Here is a 24,196-nt window from a genome sequence, read left to right on the forward strand (position 1 = left end):
AAAAAAAAAAAAAAAAAAACAAACAAATTCATGACGAATTTGCATTTTTATTTTATCAATTTTTAATGCCTTTCAGTTTTTGTTAGGGATTAAAGGGAAATTACTTCCACATTGTTTTGTGTTTGTTTATAGGTGTATATTTTTTTTTTTTTTTTTTTTTCCACGTGCAAATATACTTTTTTCCGCGAACACATTCAGAATTAATCTGTTATGGGGTCCATGTTCCCGCGCAGTTCAATTTTTGTGCGCATGTGTATGTGCATTTACCTATTACGTGTAATTCTACCGGCGGAAAATAAATATGTGGTCAATGTGAATTAGCCTTGCGGGGAAAACGTGAAATGTAACATAGAAAAACTGAAAATTAATTCGTTTTTTTCCTTTCGACATGTCCGTCCTGCTCACCTCTTTTTGTGTGTTCTTTTTTTTTTCTTCGTGTTACTGCTGCACATGCGCCTAAACACAGAGTGCGATTTTTTTTTTTTTTTTTTGTAACGTAATGCCACCCGTTTACCACTACAAACATGCAACATTTCAGCATTTAGGAGGCGATAAGCAAATTTGAAATAAAATAAAAATAAGAGAACAATAAAAATTGTGCTGAAGAAATCACAAAAAGGTTCTCAGCTTATCGGGGGGCGGGGGGAAATGCCTCAACAAAGGGGACCAAGGGAGGATGCAACGAAGGAGAAGACAGGACGAATAAGCGTGATTGATCGATTGTAAAGACAAGCCAATTTAGCGAAGGAGCGGCAAGCAATATAACTTTGTTTCAATATTCAACCATTTTACGAATTCTATGTGTCTTCTCTTCTTAGCAATACCTCAGAATTAGGCACATAAAGTGAATTACATAACACGCTGGCTGCGTCTGGCTTACATTTTTGCCAACACGTAAACTGGTCAACGTGATCATTCCCTGATGCCACGCCTACAGTTTTGCATATTTTGTTTCCCCGACCACATGGTCTATTGTCGTGCCTGATTTATTATCCGATCAAAAGTTTAGCGGTTCTACTGCTTAACCTGTTAACCTGTTAACCTGTTAAATGCTTAATTGATTGCTTTTTTTTTTGTTTTGTGTTTTTTTTTTTTCCGTTTTTGCCCAACTGGCACATGAATTTGATTCACCGCGCCGTGTGCATTTCCGCTTCCCCCTTTTCCTTCCCCGTCCACCTCTCCGCTGTTTACACACATCTTCCCCGTCTTGTTTAATGCAAGATGCGGAGCTTGACCTGCTTCGCCGTGCTCTTGTGCACCATTTTCTACCAAGTCATTTCAGATAATTTTAAGTGGCAAAATTCTAACTACATTTTGCATTTGCTCCAGAAAAATGCGAATTACAAAATCGTCACGTTAGAACCGGAGTGCACCGTAGGGGCAGGTAACCAACTAGGACAAGCGGCACAAGAGTCCGATGTTAACAGAAAAGAATTCTTACTTCACAACTACATGGTAATTAAGAATTCACAATTTACAAACGCAAAAGTTTTAGAAGTATACTCATCGAAGGAAGAAAATACTAAAAGCCATTTAGTGTTAATCTTCTACATAGGAGACTTTAATTTTTCCGTCGGTAGCAATTCTCCATATGAAGTGAATTTAATTTTGAGTATAATGGCAGGAAATAAAAAAAGTACTTGTAAAATTAATAATTATAGTATGGTTTTGTTAAAATCTGCAGAAGTAAATAACCCTTCAGAATTTGAAATTCTGTCTGAACCCATCAAATTTAGCATAAGAAAAACATCTGCAAGTTTCAGAATAAACATAAATAACCTTTTCCTAGATGGAACATGGAGACCTTTCGTAAAGGACAGACTTACGTTTTTATTACAACCAGAAGATAATTGCTATACTGTGTTGGAAGATAAATTAAATAAGCCATCTTTAATAATTGAAAAAAAAAATATGTTTTACACGGAGTGGGGAGAATGGTCTCAATGCTCTATGGAATGTGATGATCCTGATAATGTACAAATAAGGGAAAGAAAATGTGCTGATTCCTCTGGGGAATGTTTTAAAGGAGACCTAAAAGAAACCAGACCATGCCAAGTGCCTCTACCCCCTTGTCATTCCCTATTTGAGATGAAAGAATCTTTAACGTTTAAAGTGGCCATCATTCTTTTACCCATAATACTTATCATTTGTGTAATGGGAATCCTATATCACATATTTTATAAACAAAAAGGAGCTGAGAAGGAGTTGTACGAAAATGTGGCTGGCAGATATATGTACGAATGAGACAAGTGAAATATATATCTAGCTCTCCAAATGCAAAGTGGTCTCCCCTGTTTGCACCAAAGGTTCGGTCTACCTTTGTATATACGCACCTCCCGAATGAACATGGTGGTGGAAACGACGCAACGGAGCTGGTGTCCCCTTATGGACAATACCGAAGTGGTACTAAAATCATTTTTCTAATTTAGTTTTCCCGTGTTTGTTATTCTTTTTTTACTTTAGCTATCTATGCCATTACCATGTTTTAGGAGAAATCCTAAAAAAAGACCGTTTCTTTTTTACGAACCTTTTTGTGCATAATATTTCTCTCTCCCTACGGGTTACCTTTTTTTCTTTTTTCGCAACTTCCCTTCCCGACCAGCACGTAATTTTTTTGTTGTGCTCAATTTTTTAGTTTACGCGTTCTTCCCCTTTTGGCGGAGTCCCCGTCCGCTTCTTTCAAAGTGACAACCAAAAAAGCAAACTAATTAATTAAGTAAACCTTTAATGGCCTGCTCAACGCGACCTCTCTTTGGTTCCACAACTTGCCACAAGAACGCGCAGTGGTAGCGGTATTGTTAGCCATTGTGGCAACAGTATTGCGCCAAAACTCTATGCATATTCAAATGTTTTATTTTCTCCCTCAAAGTAGTACTTACGCGTTATGCAATTTGTTCCGTGTCGCTTTGTTTTGTGTGCATGGATCTGTATGACGCTATTTAGTACAAAAATAATAAATAAAATACACCCGATAGGGACATATTCCCTTCAGCCTAATCTCCACATGTAGAAGTGTGCACAAACATGAATTCGCGCATGTGATGATCCTTTAGTGGACAAACGACAAATGGGATCAGCTTGACAACAATTCGCAACTATGCGAATAAGGAAAAACAAAAAAAAAAAAAAAATTATAGGTGTGAAAATGTTGAGCTAATATCGTCGCACGATTTATTATTACGTGTACTTAATCTAAAAGGCGCAAAGTAGCCGAGCGAAAAATTCCAGGATACCACTTGGACCTTTCTCCCCCTTTGCATGCACATTACCAGGTGTCAAGAAAGAGACCAAAACATGTGTATGTCCAAATGCATGGCACTAATTTGAGAGAAAAAAAAATTATCCTAAGAAAAGGGAATTTCATTTTATTCAATTTGATTCGATCAGATATGTTTGTAGAATAATTCTGCATGCAGAGCGACGCCTTGGGGTGTGGCACCGCGAGTTGCCTATAATTACTGCGTCGTGTTCAATATGCGTAAAAAAAATGTAAGGGCTTCCCATCCACGCACAATCGGATGCGAGTTAAGGCGTAAATGGATCAAATTTTTGGCGCGCTAAAAAATGGGGTGAAATAGATGTGACAACTGAGCCGACGGGCACACGCAAGTGTGCACATATGGACACATACATACATGCACATTATAAAACGTGAGGAGTAAAGGTAATAGGAGATTAGTTTTGTCTTCTTAAATTTTTTTCTTCATGAATGTGTATATTTAACTGTGGACAATTTATGGCGCATTAACCTGTGTAATTTTTCAACTATAAAAAAAGACACACTTTCTGTGTACTCCATTTTGTGAATTTTTTTTTTTTTTTTTTTTTTTTGACGGCTTATTCGTGTAGACTAATGTGTGCCTCATTTTTCACGCCATTTTTTGAACAACTGTGAGGAGATATTTTGAGCTGCAAGTTGGCTACCAAAAATTAAGCGCTCTCTCTGCTCATTTTGTGTGTCACATTTTTGTCGCAAGGAGATTGTATATATATAGGTAGATGCGTATATTACACGCTTCATTACATGCCAGTTACGCCCCGTGTTTGTTTGTACCTCTTCCTCCATTGTGTACATACTTGTTGAGAGGGACACCGCCGAACCTCCACCAGGGGCACGTTCTGTCGCTGCGAGTATAAGTACGCACAAGTTTTATGCACCTCGCCAAAGAGCCCGAATATTGTCAAAGCAAGAAATGAAAAACCACCGTGACACTAAACACATAAGTTTTACACTTGTAAAATTTGTGGTGTCCTTTTTGTTAATCCACATTTGTGCCATTAGTGTAAGAAAAAATGTAAAAAAAAGTAGAATCATTATGCACCAAAATGACAATAGTGAAATACCAATAGAAAAAGTAGTCCCTTACTTTTCGGAGGAGACAAGCATGTTCGAAAATTACATGGTGAAAAAGGTAAGCCATCAAGAAAATATATGTATAAACTCAATTCGAAGTAATAAAAACTTAAATGCATCCATGGAACAAATGATAAAGTTAGAAAATCAGACACATGCTATAGAAGTGGGGAACAAGAGAAACATTTATGGCTACACAAATAATCTTTTACGAGATGGAAACTATCAACTGTCTAATATCGCATTAACATTTAAGGTACCTATAAATCATGAAATGTGTGAATTTAATTCCTTTAATAATTACATTCTTTATGTTAATTATTTGAAGAGTGTAAGTTTTGAAGAAATCAAAACCAAGTTACAAAAAGGCGTTTTTATATTAATAAAATTACCTGAGGGTTACGACTTAAATAAATCCGTGGCTGCATTTATGGGGGATAAATATTCTTTGTCAACAGGCACACTAGAAAATGATTACATAAAAATTAATATTTCAAATGCCATTCAGTATAACATATGTCAGAAAGAAAACCACAACGAGGCGAACAAATCGGCTGAGGCCAATGAGGGTGACAAAGTGGATACGTACGTTCTTGGGAAGAGCGTCGAATTTGTTCTTTTTACTTCGCACGAGTTGAGTGATATTATTTTGTTTTCACCAGAAATAAAGGACCCGCAGTTTCTACATAATTATAAAAATATGAGGAATATTGTGAAGCTTAAGAAAAGTGAGATGCGTTGTAGGAGTGGGGGGTTCGCCCTGGGGTGAACGGCAGGTATCTACCCGTGCTGACTGGGTTCATCCACCTCCGCGTCACCACCTCACCACTGCACGACTTCACCGCTTTACAACCTCATCACACCACCACGTCGCAGAACTAAAAGAGAAGCTCACCCAATGGGAGGAGTGGTCTCCATGCTACAGCGTGTGCAGCGACGATTTTTCATACAGTTGCAGGCGGAACAAATGCCTGGAGGAAGATGCAGACTTTTGCGATAGGTATTTTAACCTCAAATTTCGGAAATGTCAATCGGCTGCTTGCCAAGTCTTGCTAAAAGGTACAAAAAAGAGACAACTATATATATAAAGCGAAACAGGGCAAAATAAAACAAAGTCGCTTCATACAGTGAAGCAAAACCATGATACGAAAAGCAAATTTACAGGCTTCCTTAACAGACATGTTCAAATTTATCACATTTTTATTTTTCCACCCTCAATTTTTGTTTAGAAAAAGTTAATGAAGTCCCAAAAGAAGCTGTCCAGGAAGGTGAAAAGAAGGAGGACAAAGCTGAGGAAGTAAAGGATAAAAAGGTTGATGCGGGTGCTGATGCCGAGGCTGATGCCGCCACCGCACCTGCTAATGCTGAGGTGAAGGAAGCGGAAAAGACACAGGTACAGGTGGAGAACCATGCATCAGCAGAGGAGGAGGATGGTTATTTAGACGCACTAAGGTTTAGACGACGAAAGGAAAAGAAAGTGAACTTCTTTATGTGGATAATGAATAGTAAAAATAAGACAACAATGAACATGGAACATGGGTGTACAAGCGCGAACAGCATCGTTGTGGAAACATGCTCAGTGGGATTACAAAGCGACAATCATACGCACACACCATTGTATAATGTAAGCCTACACAAGAATGCATGTACATCTTCCCACATTTTTTGGTGCTTCTCCTTTCCTCTAAACTTACAGATAAAAAAATGGCACTCGGATTAGTCTTATTTTTACTGGGAGCTATAATTTTCGGATGCATATATTGCTATGTAAGGTAACATTATATTTTTTTTTTTTACTTTTCTAATTTTCCCAACTTTCCAAAAAAGACGAATTTGGAATTTTTTTTTTTTCTTCACCTTTTCAGCTCCAATCTAGGATTTCATAATGATGAGGAATATTGTGTGTCAAAGTACAGACCTCAGGCGATGAATTAAAACTTTTTAAAAAATTTTTTCTTTTTAACTTTTTTTTCAATTTTTTAAAAATTGTGCTTAACTGCGTTAGAACTTTTTGAAGAGAGGGAAGAGGTGGTAGGAGGATTTTGTCCTGTCTCGCTTATTCTCTTTCATTTCCTCCACATAGTTTAATTTTGGCCTGTTTTGAGGCCCACTTTTAACGTACAATTTGGTTAACTTTTTTTGTTGTTGTTTTTTCCTTTTGTTCGTTCTTTTTCTCCTTTCTTGTCGCATTTTCCCGTTTTTACGAAACAGACAAAATGCTTACCACAATATATATTACAGAAAGAACATTCTTTTGACATATCCCCTTTGGGAACGTTGCTACTTCTTCTTTAACGTTATGCCGTTAAGTAGAGGAGCAGCTGCTATTTAGTACTTTGCACAATCATGCGCACACGCATATGTTATGGGTGGAATTGCTCTATTTCAAAAGTGTAAAAATGCAAAACATGGGACGCGAATTGGCTAATTAAGAACTGTGTGCAATGTACTGCATGTAGGTGGGCAAAAAAAAAAAAAAAAAAAAAAAAAAAGTGAAAACGCGGTTTCTCAAAAGCAACTGTCTTTTTATTTACAAAACGTTTAAATAACAGCGGGGTTTCTTTCAAATATGATTTGCTCCTACAACAGGTGGCATGCACTTCCTTGGGTCAGTTTTTCCTTCTTCCTCTTCTTCATAACTTGGTGAGCGTAAGCGCATCAGGTGTTTAGCAGATTCTTCAAGTGTTCCGGGCACATACGCTTCGCCTGCACAAATAGTCAGAGGGTAAAAATGGGCGTGATTAACCTGCATGTGTAGCACTCGCTGCAGGGACAGTTATCACCGAAAAGAAAAACAGAACGAAACAGTACGAAACAGAACGAAACAGAACGAAACAAGATGAACACGCGAATGTGTAGTGCGTGTCTTCTACACTTACTTGCTCGTTGGACGAGATCAACTCGATGAGGTCGCTGGTAAGGGGGTACTTCTGCTGTAGGGCGTTGAACAGCGTGGTGCATTCGTCCCTTCGAGAGGAAGAAAAAAAAAAATAATAAATAAAATGAATTAATTAACAAATAATTAACAAATTAACTGATCAATTAACCGATTGACAGCTCATTCCACCGGTTGATTGATTAATGCCGCTTCCGCGCACAGCCATGGACGCAGAAAGAGAGCGTGCGCCTCTGGTTCCTCTTTGCCTCTCTTAAAAACTTACGCGGGTAACATAAAAAAAACGTAAAAAAGGGAGTGCTTGAAATCGGGCCACAACATGGATATGCACATCAAACAGCCCTTCCATATAACCTTGTTGTTCCAAATTTTTTTTTGTATCAAAAGGGGAATAATAATACTACTTATGAATTCGCGCAAAATGTTAATATTTTTGCTAATTTGACACAGGAACCTTCCATAAATGGGGATTATGGCATTGCTATTTTCTGCGATCTGCTGAATTATATTGGCTAAATCTTTTATTGTAATATCGTTGAACATTTTGTTTTCCTGATCATCCACACTGTGTAAGTTCACTTTGGTGACAAAATAGTCCAGCATAATTTTTTGTATATTTTTATTCTTGTTCAAGTTGTAATAAAAGTAAAAAATTTCGATATTTGTGATATAGTATGGTTCATTTTCATTTTCATTTTGCTTTTCAACAATATAGAAATATGGCAATTTTACAATTTTGTTGATGCAGGATTTGAGGAGGTCCACTTTGGTATTTTCGTCCATATCATTTTTAATTATTTCATTAAATATATACACAGTTTGCTCCTTTTTCAAAAAAGCAACCAATTCGATAATAAAATATACGTTGTTATTTTCCAAGTACAAATTGTAGCAGAAATTAAAAAAATTTGTGCGACTTTCCCACGAGGGGACAGATGATGCGCTTGTGTATTCACTCAAATTTCGACTTATGTATTTTATAATTTCTATATTAACTTGGAAGGAGCTGTTTTGGATATTGGTGCCCGTTTCTTCCCCTGTTGTAGCATCATTTTTATGTTCCTTTTCCGTGTCTTTTCCCTGCTCGGCGTCTTCCGCACTGTCTCTTATGACATTCGCTTCGGAAGAAGCGGCTGCGTCTACCTCTACTTTTTCATTAGCTTCCTTTCCCTTGTCCTCATTTTGATCATTGCACTTATTATTATATTTCAAAATTCTAAAAAACTCCTCATGGAAAAGGGACTTTAACAAGGGGAGGGAGGCTACAAACTTGGTCAACAAAATTGTTCTCACTTCCTTTTTTACACAATTGGCATATGTGTTCAAATAGATGTGGAAAAATATGGAGGATCTGACGCAGATACTTAGGAAATTATCAATTGCGTTGAGGAAAAAGTGTAAAATTTCTCGCAATTCTACACTTTTATCCTCCTGATCAGCCATTTTTTTTTTATCCTCTTCTGGTGATTCGTTCACCAGTGTGGAAAAGTTCTCCCAAAACTGTACTTTGTTTTTCTGGTACACTTTTGCTACCTTCGCGAGGACAAAATTGCACAAGGCATCCACGTAATGAATACTCACAAAGTTTAGGAAGACGTTTCCCTTTTTCATTCTGGCTATCATTTTGTTGTCTTCCAGTAGATCTACTGCTTGCATGAACAGCCGAACGAAGATTTCTTCGAGCAAGACTTTCTGCGAGATTTCGTTTTTCTGCAGGCACTCCTGGGCCTCCTCGTAGTGGTAGTCGTTGTCGGTGTGTTCTCCGTGTCTGTAATACCCCTCTTTTTGTTTTCCATCGTCTGCATTTTTCTCGTCTCCCTCTTCCTTGCTGCTATCTTCCGTGTCTTCCACGGGCTCTTGCGCTCCGTCGGAAAGTCCACCACTTGGTGCTGCACTTCCCTCACCATCAGCCTTACCCGTGTTGAAGAAGTCCGTCTGCTTTAGAAACGATTCCACTGATTGGAAGATTTCGGGGCGATCGAGACCCTTCACGTAATCACTTAATTTCTCCTTAACAAACTCATAGTTTTTTAAAGACCGCATCCGCTTTTCGTAGGATGGGATATTTTGATAATTCACAAATATGCACAACATATCATTATAGAAAAAAGAAAAATTGGTTATTAAAAAATTGTGCACGAAATTAATTAATTCCATTGGCCACAAGTAAAAGGCATAGTGAGAAAAAAAAAGAATGTCATTTCTCAAATGGGGCATGTACAAATTACAAATGTATAGTAAAAATAAAATAAAAACTTGGTGATAAAATCTGTATACTCTTTTCGTGTAAACAAAAAAACATAACGCATTGTTGTAAATTCCCTTGGCTGCAGTGATGAGTTTTTTTAAAAGGTTTCTAATGTCGTTACTAGATTTAAATAGCGTGTTTATATAAATGGCTAAAATGGTTTTCTTTGCTCTTATATTTTGATTTTTCTTCAACAAATTGGAAATTAAGGAAAAGCAAAAAATGTAATAATTCGAAGCGATTTGCGCCTTGGGGGAGTACTTAATGTAATAATTGATGTTAAACATTGGTTCGTCCACTTCGTTTTCCGTGCCTGTGATGATAGAAGCGTCGTCTTTTTCCTTATTCCTCTGACCCTTCTTCCTTGTGGCAATTTTATACGCACCACTTCGTTTATGCGTTTCGTCCCCACTGGACATATTATCATTGTATATATTTGCTTCGCCAGTGTTATCTCCCTGGCCAAACAATTTACTGTAGAGTGATACGTTGGCAAGGTTTCCTCCCGGTACCGCTACGCCGGTATCACCATCTTGTAAACTTTCACTTTCATGTGAATTAAAATTTTTGTGTGAATCATCATCTTGACTGTTGTCCCCCGCCTTGTCCTTCTCCTGCGCATTGAACGCGTCCACTTTATTTTCTTCATTTGCATAATCCTCTGTGTCATCACTTTCGCTTAATTCAACATCAAAGTGAGAAGCGGATTCATCTGACGACACGCTGCAGGTGTTCTGATCAAGCGCATTGTTATGGTCCCCTTTGTCTTTCTCCCAATTGGAAGCAATTACAGAGCAAAGGTTATCACCATTTGGTGTGTAATATTTGCCTTCATTTGCTACTGTGCCATTTTCATCTTCGTTTTTTTTACTTCTCAAAAGGTTCGTGTGGCTCACGTTAGCATCTTTCCCTTCTCCTATCATTTCTCCCCTTTTTACATGGGTGTCCTCCAACCCCGCCGTCACCACACCTTGGTTCATTATTTCTCTTTTATTCACACCCCCTTCCAAAGGGGACATATGGCCACTATTCGAATTATTAATATACCCAGTGTAATCAATATACACTTCTATATTGTTGAGCCAGATTATTAGGTATATAAAAAAGGAGAAGGTCAACTTAGGGGTCTCCAAAATTTGTTCAATAAAAGTTTTAATATATTGATCTCGATGGTTGCTTAACAATTTATCATTATGTAAAAAAAAAATCATGATATTTAAGATTTCATCATATTTGCATTTGACTTTGAATTTGCTCTTCTGCAGTTCTTGTCTGTACGCGTATCCTTTTGTTTTTATTTTCTTTTTTAATTTATCCAAATAATTGTAGCAAAAGGTTGTGTAGCCTAATGTATGATCATAATGGTGGCCATGCGTTTGGTGTGCGGAACCTGCTTGGCTGTTGTTCTTACCTCTCCACCCCTTTACCTGTTTTTGTTTTTTTTTTTTTTCATCTTGGATATACGAAAAAAACAATAAATTGTTAAAAATTTTAAATATGGCGGAGTAATTTAGGAAAACATCGCTAGGGATCTTCCCCTTAAATATACACACAGTGTTAACCTTCACCAAGTACAAAATGAGGAAATAAAATTTCAGCTTTTCCTTCATCATGTCATTTAAAATTATTCTCTTAACTACGTTATTTATAACTTTTAAATTATTAATCCTTTTGATAAAAATATTTTCACCCAATACTGGAACATTATTTTCCAAGTTGTTGTTAAGTATTTGTGAAAAAAGGAGAAAGTAATACAATTCCACAGTCCCCAGGATGCTATCGTTAGATTTAACATTGTTGTAATATTTCAAATCGTTCTTTAAAAAGTTTGCATACATACCTTTGTAGTTCCTTCGGAGAACGTGAGCATGGATACTCTTCTGATTTTCGTTCATCCTTATGTTCGTTTCTGCGGTATGTGGCATAATTTCGTCTGCGTCTGCATCTTTGCTGTGGTTTTCTCCATCAGGGTATTCCCCTACAACGCGCTTATCCTCATAAAACGCCTCTGTGCTGCGTCCAACCCTATTGGTGATGGACGTCTCACCGTTGTGCGACACATTCGGGTAGTAGGTATAAAAATCGCAAAGGTCTGTTATACCCTCGCTTGGCCTCTTCCTTGTCCCGCAAAACAAATCCTTCACGTTGCTCCTTTTGGAGCAGTCGAACTTTTCATAATATTCCTTGTCCAGTTTAAAATTTGTGAGATATAATTTTTTGACAATTTGATTTATAAATATATTTTCCCTTTCCTCTTTTTTAAGGAAATCGTCCCTGTTATTTTCGCTCACGTTTTCCTGCTCATTTTCGTTTTCGTTCATTTTTACTTTTAAGTAGGACATGATATCCACGTGCTCGTTTTTTAATTTCTTATACCCATAAAAATCCTTCCTCAAAACATTTGTTTTTAAATATTCACAATTGTATTTGAAATTATTTTCGTACACCTTGCTCTTCTTTTCCTTTTCAGTATCTACCATTGTGCTCTTTATGGATGCCTTTTTTTTTTTTATTAATTCCTCTGTGCTTCCTTCCTCCCCCAACATGTGTAGTAAACTCGTAACATATGCGTAGTAGAAGGGGAAATTTACACTACTTCTGCATATGAGCAAGTACAGTTCATTTTTTATGTACTCCACCATGCAGTTAAACAGTTTTTTCTTATAACTGCTTAGGCCTGTTTCGTCGTGGGGGGCGGCAGCCTGATCATCCTCTGCAAAGGCTTCCTCTTCACACTGATCCATGCGCTTTTCCCCCTCCAGTGCACATCCCTGTATGCGCACCAATTCACTCACCATTATGAAAATATTCTTAAGGAAAAAATTGAACACAAACGGGACCTCTCGGATTAGGTAAAACACATTTCTCATCAGATGAGTGAGGAAAATTATGTTGTCCGTTGTGATTTCATCAATAGTGCTTATAAGACAATCTGTACTTATGACATACTTTCTCGCGAGTTGCTGGTAATCCTCCTGTGCCTCATCCCCTGGGGAGGTGTCAGAAGGGGAAGCTCCCTGCGCAGCTTCGCCCCCGTATTGGTAAGCACATTCGTACACATTTTCGAATACACCTGCGTGTCCATTTTCGTGCGCACTTTCGGAGTTTACATGTTTCCCGTCACCAGTAAACCCCCCATTAAATTGTGCTATCAATTTGTTAAAAATTTCCAACTTGGGTATCTCCTCATCCCAGCTACTACGTTCTTCCGTTATGGCCATCTCTTCCTCGTCGTTTTCGCGCTTAATTATGGGTTCCATTTTCACATTTTGCTCCGATTTTAATTTTTTTTTTCTCCCCCCTTTTTTTGCAACTGGGGGATTGGAAGCGACAGCAGGGATGGAACCATGACGGGGTGTTTTTTTCCCCAACTCCCCGTTTATTTTGTGCACAGATAATTCATTTTTGGCAAGATCATTTGTATTATTTCCATTTTTACTAAGGTTAAAAAGAATTAAATCATTTAAGAGTCGGATGTCCTGCTCGAGCCATATCATAATAATTTCATCATAACTTTTCATATTAACCTTGTCTGTAGCAACCTGGAGGTATGCTATGTCGAACACTTGGTTAATTACATGGTGCACTTGCTTCTGCTCACTTAATATTTCTTTAAATATATTTTTTTTATTTTTTAAAATATGAAAGAAAAATAAAATTTCCTTAGTCAAAATCAGCATCAAGTTTTTTATTAAGTCATATTTGTACGGGTTTTCCGTAACACCTTTATCGAAATGGAAGTTCGTTAGGATATTAAAAATTTTGCTTTTCAGTATGACATAATTGTGGAACCCTTGTTTGACATTATTCAGTTCGTTTTTTTTTTCTTGCTCTCTTTCTTCATGGTTATCGTATAAAGAATTATCTCCAGAGTCGTGTAAACAGACTTTCGAAAATATAAGCCCCTTCAACAAGGGGATGATAATTTTTTTTAAATGGTCAACAATTTTTACAACATAATACTTTTGTTCAATTAAGTTTACAAAGTAGGACACAACTAAGTGTGCATAATTTTTGTTAATCCGTAGGACAGATGAGAGAAAGGTTAATATTCTTGTTAGCAATTTTTCCCTAAAGGGGCAATTAATTTTTGCGTCTCCATTATCTACGCGTTCCAGCAGTAAGTTTACATATGGAATAACGTACGTGTTAATTATACTTCGATTTTTTTTATTTTCATTGTTAAAACATTCGAAGAATATTTGCTCTATTTCGATGATGTGCGGGATTAGGGTTTGCTCGTCTTCTTCGTTGTTTTCGAGCAGCTGGATGATTTTCTGGACGCGGCATTTTTTATTCTTTTTTCTGTTTTGTACCATTTAGTTAGGGGTGAGGTGATTCAAATGAGTCGTGTGTATACTTTGTGTGTGCGTGTGGTTGCTTCGTGCAAGCATATTTGTATATGCCTACATATTAGACCTCGTGCCTCGTTTTTCACTCATGCGGGGTGCGCAAAAGTGAGCAATCAGTGACGAGTTTGTGTTTGCACTTCCCGTGGTTCCTTACATATCAGATGAGGTATATAAAGGTGGCCTCGTCTTTAAAATTTTATAAGATTGGCAATTGTGCCAAAAGGACATAAGTACAGGATTTATATTGTGCTACGTTGGTTGGCAATCACCTGCAGGTGTGCATTCCATCCACTTGATAAGAGGTTGCACTTGGTACCTGTCGATCATACGTGGCGACGTGTGGGGGGAATGCCCTGCGCAAATGTGCGCATACAAATGGGAGCTCAGGAACACAGGTGTTGCATATATACGCGACGTTCAGCTGCATAACGCATTAACAAATAAGTAAGCGTTTTCCTCAACAGTTCCACGCTTGTAGAAAACGGATGTTACCATTCTCTCGTTGTTACTCAAACTCCAACCATTGCTTCATGCACGATGGTATGCGCAACAAATGAAAAGGTATAAATGGAGGGACATACAAAAAAATAAACAAAAAGTCTTACATTTTTATAAAAGCATACCTTTCTGTTTTTATAACTTTTTTAAAGGAATAAGTATTATTTCGTGGCATTTTATTTGCATCATTCAATGCAATGCTGTGATATACCAAATGCTTATTAATTACGTATACGCGGCTTCCCCTTTTTGTTTTTTTTTTTTTTTTCTATTCTCTGTTAATATGGACAAATGGATGACGGGCGAACCCAATTCGGCTTTTAAAAATTGTCACATGTTGTAATTTAATTATTACGCATTATATGTAATGGTATGTTTGCATAGGTATAAATAAATGTTCAAATTTTTGGAGACCAACATTTCACCATATTTGCAAACCGAATGGGGCTTAGCAAATGATCCAGCATTGAACTGTATTAATGCCCTTGGCGCATTTTATTGAAAACACCAAACCGAGTTGTTATGCTTTATGTACACGTCGTACGTGCCACTAATATTACATGACAAATCAGAAATAGCGTTTTAAAACAAGGCCACAGAGGTGTGCTTAAGAATTTCTCCCCGCGCTTATTATGTGCAATATGGCACATGTAATGTAATTATTTAACGTTAAGGTATAGTAAGCACTATTTTAATTTACCTGCCGTATGCGCATACAAATCAAGGCAGGGAGAAAAATAAGGTTAAAAAATTATTTTCCTATTCGCTTTTGTAGAAAATTCAGTGAAAAATGAATAAACCGAATGGGAGAGAGGCCGAAAAAAAAAAAAAAAAATAATAAATAAGATAAAAAAATAAACGTGCGGTCACACGAGCGACATATTTGATTATTTTTCCCGTTTTCTATTTTTCGTTTTCTTTTTGCATTTCACATTTTTTGTCATCATATTAAAGAAAAAGTTTGTAACTATCCCTTAAAGTAATACATGCTTCATGGTGAACACGGCTACCCCGTGTATAAATACTTGCCTCACGGATCAGAAAAACCGAATTGCAGATATACCAACTTTTCAAGTGGCAGTCATATATTATATAGCCATTAAAAAACGCAAGAAAGTATCTCATGTTTCTTAACGTGCCCTTGTTAACATATATCCATACGTACGCATATACCAGGAATATAACAATATAATAGTTTATCAACCAGACCCATGGAAAAGAGTTTTCTTAATTTAATGAAAAAGGTACTACCAAACTCGTAGTGGTAATCCGAATAGAAAAGGCCAAGCGTTTTAGCGCTGATGAATTAAAAAGAGCAAAATGTACAAATGCCCAGATAAAACGATTTAGAAGTAAATGCCAACGTTTACTATGCGACAAATTATGCATGCATAAAACATATACATAAATATGCATTTAGCGTATTAAAAACAGGCTAGCATGTTTTTGCAAAATTTAGCAGATTTCAGCAAATTGTTTTAAGTATCTGTGGCCCCTTTACCATCTTTTCGAAATGGTACTTATGTTCGTTTTGCTCACCGTGTAAGGAGAAGCGCGCATTGCGACAAGTTGTTTTCCTGCACAGCCATGCACAGTTTGGGAAGGCCTCTCAGGAAAAACGTTTATGCTTATAAAATATACATTTGTGCTCTTAGCCCTATTAAGAAATAACGTGGACTGGGCGAGTAGCGTCAAAATATACATACATATATATATACATGCGCGCATACCATTCTGCTGGCTTGAAGCCATTCAACTGACTGACCCAAGTTAGCAACAGGGATGGACAGAAAGGCTGTCATGCGATGTACTTTTTGACCCTCGAGAAGCTATTCGTCCATTCGTACAACGCGAAGGCATGAGCTGCTTCATCGTTGAGAATTCATCGAAGACTTTTGTTTTTAGCCCGCACGTAGCACATTATATTTCCATGTCTTGTGCGTAATTTTTTTTTTTACATTCCGTTTTTCTTTTTTTTTGTTTGTCGTAATTTAGTAATTTTGTCGAGCGAGCCCCTTTTTGCGCCATCATCTGGGTCGCATGCGAAATGTGAATACTTCACCGTGTGCATATGTTTATATCTGTCTGGGATTGCATATTAGTACGTATGTGTGGATAAGCTGCTCGACCACACGGGTGAATGGCTGCATGAACGCGTGACCGTGACGTGCAAACGACGTGGCAACGACGTAGAAAACAACGTAACAAAGACGCCCAAAACAGTGCCGAAGAATATGCCAACCCAAGATGATAGACGCCCTGTACATTTTCTTCATAAATGGGCAGTTGCTAATACAGCGAAACTACCGAAATGTTACGAGAAAAAATGACCTGAACCAATACATAAACAAATATATAAAAACGAAGAGATTTTTCGAGCACCCAATAGTCGAAATAAACAATGTGTTTTTCCTAAACGTAAGCATAAACGAAATTGTTATAACGGTTCTGACGAGGAGCAATTCGAACATCTGCCTGATCTTCAACTTTATATATAAATTTATAGAAATATTAAATTACTTTCTTAACAAGGAAATTTCGGGAATAAATATAGTAAACAACTTTGTGTTGATTTACGAAATATGTGATGAAATAATTGACTATGGATATCCACAAACGTTAGAAGTAAATATTTTAAAGAATAGCCTACTGAATAAGGTAAAATATTACAGTAGGACATCTAAATATTTTCAAAAGGTGTCAAATGAGCTACGAAATCCCAACTGTGTGATAGAAGATATTGTACATGACACGAATATACAAAACCAGAATGAAGGACTGCATATGAAATATTATAATGGAAATAGTAAAGATTTGTATAAAAAGGGTAGTGTAAAAAATTCCAATAGTTATGAATTAAATGAAAAAAATAAACTAAAATATATAGGCAAGGAAACACTGAACCGAATTAAAAATAGAATAATTAACAATAGTAAACCACCGAATAATTTTAATTACATAACGGGCAATTGCACATGGAGAAACAACAACATTTATTATAAAAGAAATGAAATATACATTGACATACAGGAAATTCTCAATGTCACAATAAATAGCAACAATTTAATATATGCCCACATCAATGGAAAGGTCACCCTGAAATGCTTCCTCTCAGGGATGCCTATATGTGAATTGAGTACAAACAATAAGATTAACCTTCTTAACAATGCCACTAACGCCTCTACTGGGAATAATAACGCCAATAATGCGACTTCCGCGAATAATAGCTCGAAAAATGCCGCAAAGGGAAAATCCAGTCAAAGCAATAGCAAGAAGAAAAGCATAAGTGAAGAAAAGGAAACTGAGGATATCATTATCGACAATTGCATTTTTCACCATTGTGTGACGCTCTCCAAATATGAAAATACAAAACTCATTACCTTCACCCCCCCGGATGGTACATTTGAACTGATGAAATATACTATTACCAAAAATATACAGATACCCTTTCATATTATAGCTATATACAACCCCATACTGCAGTACTCTAAGTCGATGGAGAAAAAATTTTCTCTCAAAAAACTCACAACTAATAGTAAAAGCAATTATGGGGACTATAAAAATACAAACAGGTATGAATACGCCGTTACCATTAAATCAAATTATTTGGGCAGTTTGTATGCCACGGACGTTGTGATAAAAATTCCTATTTATAAATTTTCTGAAAATGTGGAAGTGAAATATAAATCGATTGGAAAAACTGAATTCAACAACATTGAGGGTGTCGTCACCTGGAGAATTAAAAAATTTCACAGCTCAAGTGAACATAGCATTAGGATATATTTAACACTTGAAAATCAAAACCAAATTTACTCCAACATGAACAACACACAAAAGGTGGACGACCTGTCCAAGGTTGTTTTACAAGTGCACAAAGTTAAAAATATGAATACAGTTAAGTTTTTAAATACCTACAAAATGCCCATCACACTAAGTTTTAAAATCCCCATGTTTACTTCCAGTGGCGTATATATCAAATACCTTAAAGTTTTCGAAAAATCCAATTATAAAATTATTAAGTGGATTAAATACTTAACCGAGTCTGGTATATACCAGTACAAGTGAAACAAGTTTGTTTATTATTTTTTTTTTTAAAGTGCACACGCCCCATGCGCATGGACACATGGGTGTGTGTTTTATTGGCACGGATCCACCTCAAGGGACACGAAGTCGAGCACAACGCGTACGGGTTATACATAGAGACATATATATGTGTACATATATTTTATACCCCATACGTATTGGGCCTTATGCGCAATTTTTAGTTACCCAACCGTGCTTCCTCATTCTGAAGGGTGATCCGCCTGCACCATATTTTTCACGTCTCCCCTTTGGTTAACCCCCAATCGGACTTTCGTGTACCCACCTGGTTACTACATGTTGTTTTAGCAAATTTTGGATTTTTTTTATTGTCGCCCCCCTTTCCCCGGTGGCACATAAATACATATGTTTGTCTACATCTTTGTATACCCCTCTATGCGTTTGTGCATACATGTGTGCTTATACATTATGTGTGTACTTTTGTACACATGAAATATTTTTTCCACGTTTCTGCACACGCCTTTTTTTTTTTTTACCCATTTGTTTTTGCATTTTTTAATGTAATTTTATTATTTCCTGCTCAATGGAATGTGCATTTATGATTTATGTGATCCAATCCCACGCCAATGGGCTGCGCGATTTCCCGATTTCGAAGCTCAAATTGTGGGCATACATCCATATTTGGGGGGCAGTTCTTACTCCCCTTTTTCCACCACACTGCTTACGCGTAGATATGCATATGTGAATATAAGCACATACGTACAATATAAATGCTCGTTTAGGAAATAGATATGAACATTCGGGGAAGCTTGTTCATTTCGCGCTAGGCAGTGTGCACTTTGATGAGTTATATATGTATGAACATATAAATGGATACGTGTATCACAACCCACCTGTGCGTAACAACGTTTTATGTAAAAATAAAAACGTTGATTTATCATGTTTATAACATTTGTTTTTGATAAACTTTCTTAAGACATTTTTTTTTTCTTTTTTTAATATTAACATTTCAGTTAAAAAATTAACACACAAAAAAAATAAAGTAAATATATAAAAATGTGTTAAAAACAAAAAACTCGTAACATTTTGGTAAAGCTTTTTTTTTTTTTTTTTTGGACATAAGTGTATATCTTTCGGGGGTAGCATAAACATTTTTATGACTGCACTTCGTTTCGTGTGCAGACACGGTGGACACAAATTACAAAAACAATATATACTCGAATTGAAAAAAAAAAAAAGGTGGATTATGCGCATGCGCGGAGTGGTTACGTGTGCACATATGTTTAGCGGTTTTACGTATGCTCTTGTGAAAGGACATTTCTCATGCACGTATATGTATACGCATGTGTTCACATATGTTAGCTTGTATTCGTCGGAACTATAGCCCGCTTGAATCAGGGCCATCACTTTGATGCATAACCATAGAGGATGGTACCAATCATTGAAATTGCTATGCCAATGGATGAACTAAAATTGATATTTTCACCAAAAAATAGCTGAAGGGCGTAAAGGGGGGAAACGGCGCACACGTGAGTACACATATGTATAAGTGTAGGTAGTACTGTGCGCACACTCGGATGGGGAAAGAACACAACTGCTTAAGAGAACACAGGAATATACAGAAAGGACAAGACTGCTTAGGTCCACACTCAACGTTCGCGTACCGATCCAATAATCAAAAGGATTGCTTCTCTCCCTATAAAGACTATACTCAGGGTCACGGATGAGGTGTACGCTGCGAAAAAAAAAAAAAAAAGGGAAGAAAAAATGTTGTTACTCGTGTTTGTACGTACAAGGTACTACTATGTATGCGCATCAAAATTGTGCCCTTTTTTTGGCAAATCACAAATGTGTATATCTTTTTCTTGCATTTTACATATTAATGAGAATTCGGCTAAAATTAAAAATATGCTGCTCACGGCGCCAATGGCGACTAAAACCAATGCTGCGAATATCTGGTCAACCGTCAAAATGTTGCTGTTATAATCTGAAAAAAAAAAAAAAAAAAAAAAAAGTCAAAGATGGGAAATTTTTAAATGTACACTTGTGCACATATAACAAGTGGGGGAACATTCACATAGCGTTAAAGTATCATATAATACACGTCTTCCTTTCTGGAAGGAGAAATACCTCGATTGCGTTTTCGCCATACTCACCTTTAACAATACAGGTCAAATCGATCACAAGTGTGGGGATAACTACAAAGAGGGGGAAAACAATTTTTATCATATGAATATTTTTGCAAAAACTTACAAGTACCCGCTGGAGAAAATCCAACTCCGCGGAAAAGCACTTTACGTTTTCATGTAGATCCTTACTTATGATAAACATGGCCATTTGGTATATGTGTAACAAAATAATGTGTGGCTTCATGGATGTTGATCTTAACAAAACATTGGTAAAAACCCATTTAAGGGATGACGCGATGACGGATATGACCAACAGGAATATACTAGGGAGAGGGGGGGGGGACGCAAAAAAGGGTGATGAATAAAGTAAGGACAATGCCAATGTTGTTGTACTTTTTTTATGTTCGCTTCGACGGTTTTTATTTTATTTCATTTATTTATTCTTCCTTACCCAAATAAGCTGTCTATTTTCAGCGTGGTAATGCTCATAATTACCCCCATCAATATTGTAAGCTGCGGAAAGGGAAGAACAGAAGGATTATTGCAATGTCAAATGGAAACTTTTTTCCCCTTACACATATGTTCACATGTATACACGCCTAAATACATGCACGAATTATCCTATACGGGGTTATTGTGCGCATCTGCTTCCTCCATTCACTTACAATCGAACACAGCAGGGAGCACTTGAATTCCTTCAAACCTGTCACAATTGGGGAGGAAAAAAAAAAAATAATAATAAGTATGCACATAGTCACATACATTAACGCGTGCATGCTGCTTGGCGAGAAAACCATTCCTCTTCGAACAAATGAGGGGAGATTATCGGAAAAAAAAAAAAAAGATTACCAAATTTGATGGATAAAAAATATATCAATATTAGCGAACTCGATTTAATGACAGAAATGACCGGAATTTCTAAATAGGAGTAGGCGCTATTGCCTGTCACAACGCTGAGTCCTAGTAATGCCGCAACTGCGAGGGGTGGTGAAGAAAAGGCGCAATATGAAGAAGCATTAGTGAACAAAAAATGTACATATATATATATACATCCATATGTTTGTATGTTTATATATAAAGTCGCATGAGAGAACGCCTTCGGGGTCGGCGAGCGCTGCCTAGACAAGACAACAACAACAACAACAACAACAAATGCTTTACTTGAAATGATATATTTGATGTATTCCTTCCTCGTCAAGTTTGTCGAACTTTTCATTTTCCCACAGAAGATTACCTAAAGGTGAATGGATTGTAAAGGGTGTTTAAGTGTATGTACGGTTCACATTTATGGAACAGTGTGATAGGGACATGAATAGTACTAGCATGTTTCACATAAGAGTATAAACCAGGGAAAACTCTTCGAGGAGGTATTACCCTCCCCCTTGTCTAATCTTTTCCTTACCACTTTCAGAATCAGATACATAATGAGAAATTCCAAAAGTGTGACAATTTGCGTGTAATTAAACTTCTTCACAAATATGATATACTTGGTTATGGTTGTACTGAACGAACCGAAGAAGAAAATCGAGGAAACGAGGATGATAAATTTGATTACATTTAAAAACACGTCCTTCTTCACACCGATGGTATCCTTTCGTATGTGTGGCAAAAAGTCATTAGTTCCTTTATCCGTTTTCACCTCCTTGAGGTCGTATATTCTATAATCTTTATTTTCATTTTTCACAGATTCTTCGTAGCTGGTATCTTGGTCAATGTTATGTTCTGGCAATATTTTATATTTCTTTTTGTAAAGTTTTAGCTGTTTTTTTAAATAGCTAGTTTTTTTTTTCTTGGCTTTCTTCTTCCTATTTTCTGATAAATAACTTGATCTTATAGTACTTAGGTCAACAAAACTTTCTATCGTGCTGTTGTTGGTGTTGTATGCTTCTACATCGAACAAATAATATTCGATGGCTTTCCCTTTTTTTTTAACTTTCCTTTCATTTTTGTGGTCACTTATATTTTCTTCTATGTCGTTTATGTTTATATCGTTGATGTTGATGCCATTAACAGTTGAATTTTCTGTGTTCATGTCATCATGATTGTTTACTTCTTCATTTTTCTTGCTATACTGTTTAAGGGTCTTCATCATAAATGGCCCTTGTGTGTGTCTGCTTGTCTGTTATGCCTCGTCAGGAAAGCGATTATTACAACGACGAGGCGCGAACGCGGGAAAACTTAAACGGTGTACTCTGGTGAAGGTCAATGTGTAGTAGAGAGCAGAGACGGGGGGAAGGAAACAATTAAACATAGACTATGCAGTGGTACGAACAGTGAGGACGTTAATATTGTTTTTCCTCCTGTTTAAGGTGACCGTTGGGAGAAAAATACAAATATAAATTACGAATAAAAAAAACACACAAAAAATGAAAAGTGACATAATGCGTTATCTAGTCTGTTGTAAATTTTCTCGACACAAGTATGTGTGTATAGGGGAACCTCTTCGTAGATGAACTTATTTACACGCATATATATATATATATATATATGTAGCACTTATGTGTACGTAGGTACACGTTTTCCCATATAAACAAACGAGAAACTATAAAGTACATACTAATGCCAAGTCGGCATGCTATTACAATGCTTGTTGCATCAGAGGGAAAAGGTTCCACAAAATAAGGTTTAACTTAGAGGGGAGGAGAAAATGAAAAAAAAAGAAGAAAGCATCTTAAAAAATTATTATTCAAAAGGCCCATATTTTGTGAAGTCACGAAATTTATGCGTATATTTGCCGAGTACTCACGTGGGAATACATATGCATGTGTTTATGAGTATGTAAAGAAACGAAGCAACAATGCATTGGTTTAGGTTACTTTATTCTACCGGTAAGGTAGGAACAAAAAAAAGAAAGAAGGAAAGTGAATCAAAACATATCTCTGCGTCAGCGGATCAGTTGATCAGTGGTTGCGCTGGTTCGCTGGCACGCGGTGAATTGATGGAGTATATAAACGCATAACAGGGTAAATGAGAAGTACTAGTGAATACACAAACCTAGGGATGCGTAAAGGAGAAGTTTGCGAATGCATGGATGAAAATGGCCACTACTTGTGAAAGGCTAAATGGATAGGAACATACATAAAATATATAATATATTATATTATTATGTATATTTCATTTTGCGATGCGTTTACTGGGCCTAGTGCATAAAAAGGCGCTAACGAATGAATGAGCAGTTTAAATAAAGAAGCAGTTATATACTACACATGATGCGCGTTTAAACAGGCAAAAGAAAAAAAAAAAAAACTTCTAAAAAAAAAAGGTGAGTAAAATTTACAGGTTTCTTTCTTTCGTTGCACTCACTTAATAAATTTAGAAGGCAACAAATTTCCCCCATTGTTCACAAAAAAAAAAAAAAAAAAAAAAAAGCGATGGCACATGCAGGAAAAAGTCCATGCTTTGTTCCAACTGTATACGCGTTTATATTGGTAAAATTAAGACGGCTTCAATTGTTTCGTGGCTCATGTACCATTTGTGCTTTCCTTTTTTTTTTTTTTCTTTTGGTTACGCAATTGCGCTTGTACACGCATATGAGAAATAATTTGTGCGTTTTTTCTCAAGCGTTTATGATGTGATGGAAAAAGGTTTAAGCCGCGAAACATGTCCAGAAATGAGGCATTCATTGCCTTGCATATGTCATACGTAATACATACGTAACGAATGGTAAAGGGCTTTTCT

General features: G+C 36.7%; 5 protein-coding genes across 5 annotated transcripts; 3 read left to right on the forward strand and 2 right to left on the reverse strand.

Annotated features, from left to right (window-relative positions):
* Window positions 1-1,221: 1,221 nt before the first annotated feature.
* AK88_03131 (uncharacterized protein) lies at window positions 1,222-2,244 on the forward strand (the record flags this gene model as incomplete). The annotated part of the gene is made up of 1 exon (XM_012480753.1): window positions 1,222-2,244. One exon carries the CDS (start codon window positions 1,222-1,224, stop codon window positions 2,242-2,244), a length of 1,023 nt encoding a protein of 340 aa, XP_012336176.1.
* Window positions 2,245-4,193: 1,949 nt separating this feature from the next.
* Window positions 4,194-6,289, forward strand: AK88_03132 (uncharacterized protein; the record flags this gene model as incomplete). The annotated part of the gene is made up of 5 exons (XM_012480754.1): window positions 4,194-5,082; window positions 5,231-5,413; window positions 5,584-6,000; window positions 6,051-6,126; window positions 6,220-6,289. The coding sequence occupies 5 exons, from the start codon at window positions 4,194-4,196 to the stop codon at window positions 6,287-6,289; spliced, it is 1,635 nt and encodes a 544-aa protein (XP_012336177.1).
* Window positions 6,290-7,012: 723 nt separating this feature from the next.
* Window positions 7,013-13,817, reverse strand: AK88_03133 (uncharacterized protein; the record flags this gene model as incomplete). Its single annotated transcript, XM_012480755.1, has 3 exons — window positions 7,013-7,060; window positions 7,234-7,321; window positions 7,516-13,817. The coding sequence occupies 3 exons, from the start codon at window positions 13,815-13,817 to the stop codon at window positions 7,013-7,015; spliced, it is 6,438 nt and encodes a 2,145-aa protein (XP_012336178.1).
* A 2,778-nt stretch (window positions 13,818-16,595) lies between these two features.
* On the forward strand, window positions 16,596-18,413 carry AK88_03134 (uncharacterized protein; the record flags this gene model as incomplete). Its single annotated transcript, XM_012480756.1, has 1 exon — window positions 16,596-18,413. The coding sequence occupies one exon, from the start codon at window positions 16,596-16,598 to the stop codon at window positions 18,411-18,413; it is 1,818 nt and encodes a 605-aa protein (XP_012336179.1).
* Window positions 18,414-19,792: 1,379 nt separating this feature from the next.
* Window positions 19,793-22,607, reverse strand: AK88_03135 (uncharacterized protein; the record flags this gene model as incomplete). Its single annotated transcript, XM_012480757.1, has 10 exons — window positions 19,793-19,885; window positions 20,054-20,124; window positions 20,266-20,376; window positions 20,546-20,587; window positions 20,708-20,841; window positions 20,970-21,031; window positions 21,184-21,221; window positions 21,368-21,493; window positions 21,680-21,752; window positions 21,921-22,607. The coding sequence occupies 10 exons, from the start codon at window positions 22,605-22,607 to the stop codon at window positions 19,793-19,795; spliced, it is 1,437 nt and encodes a 478-aa protein (XP_012336180.1).
* Window positions 22,608-24,196: the final 1,589 nt, after the last annotated feature.

The sequence above is a fragment of the Plasmodium fragile genome (genome assembly GCF_000956335.1).
Source record: "Plasmodium fragile strain nilgiri unplaced genomic scaffold supercont1.34, whole genome shotgun sequence".
Classification (NCBI taxonomy): Eukaryota; Apicomplexa; class Aconoidasida; order Haemosporida; family Plasmodiidae; genus Plasmodium; species Plasmodium fragile.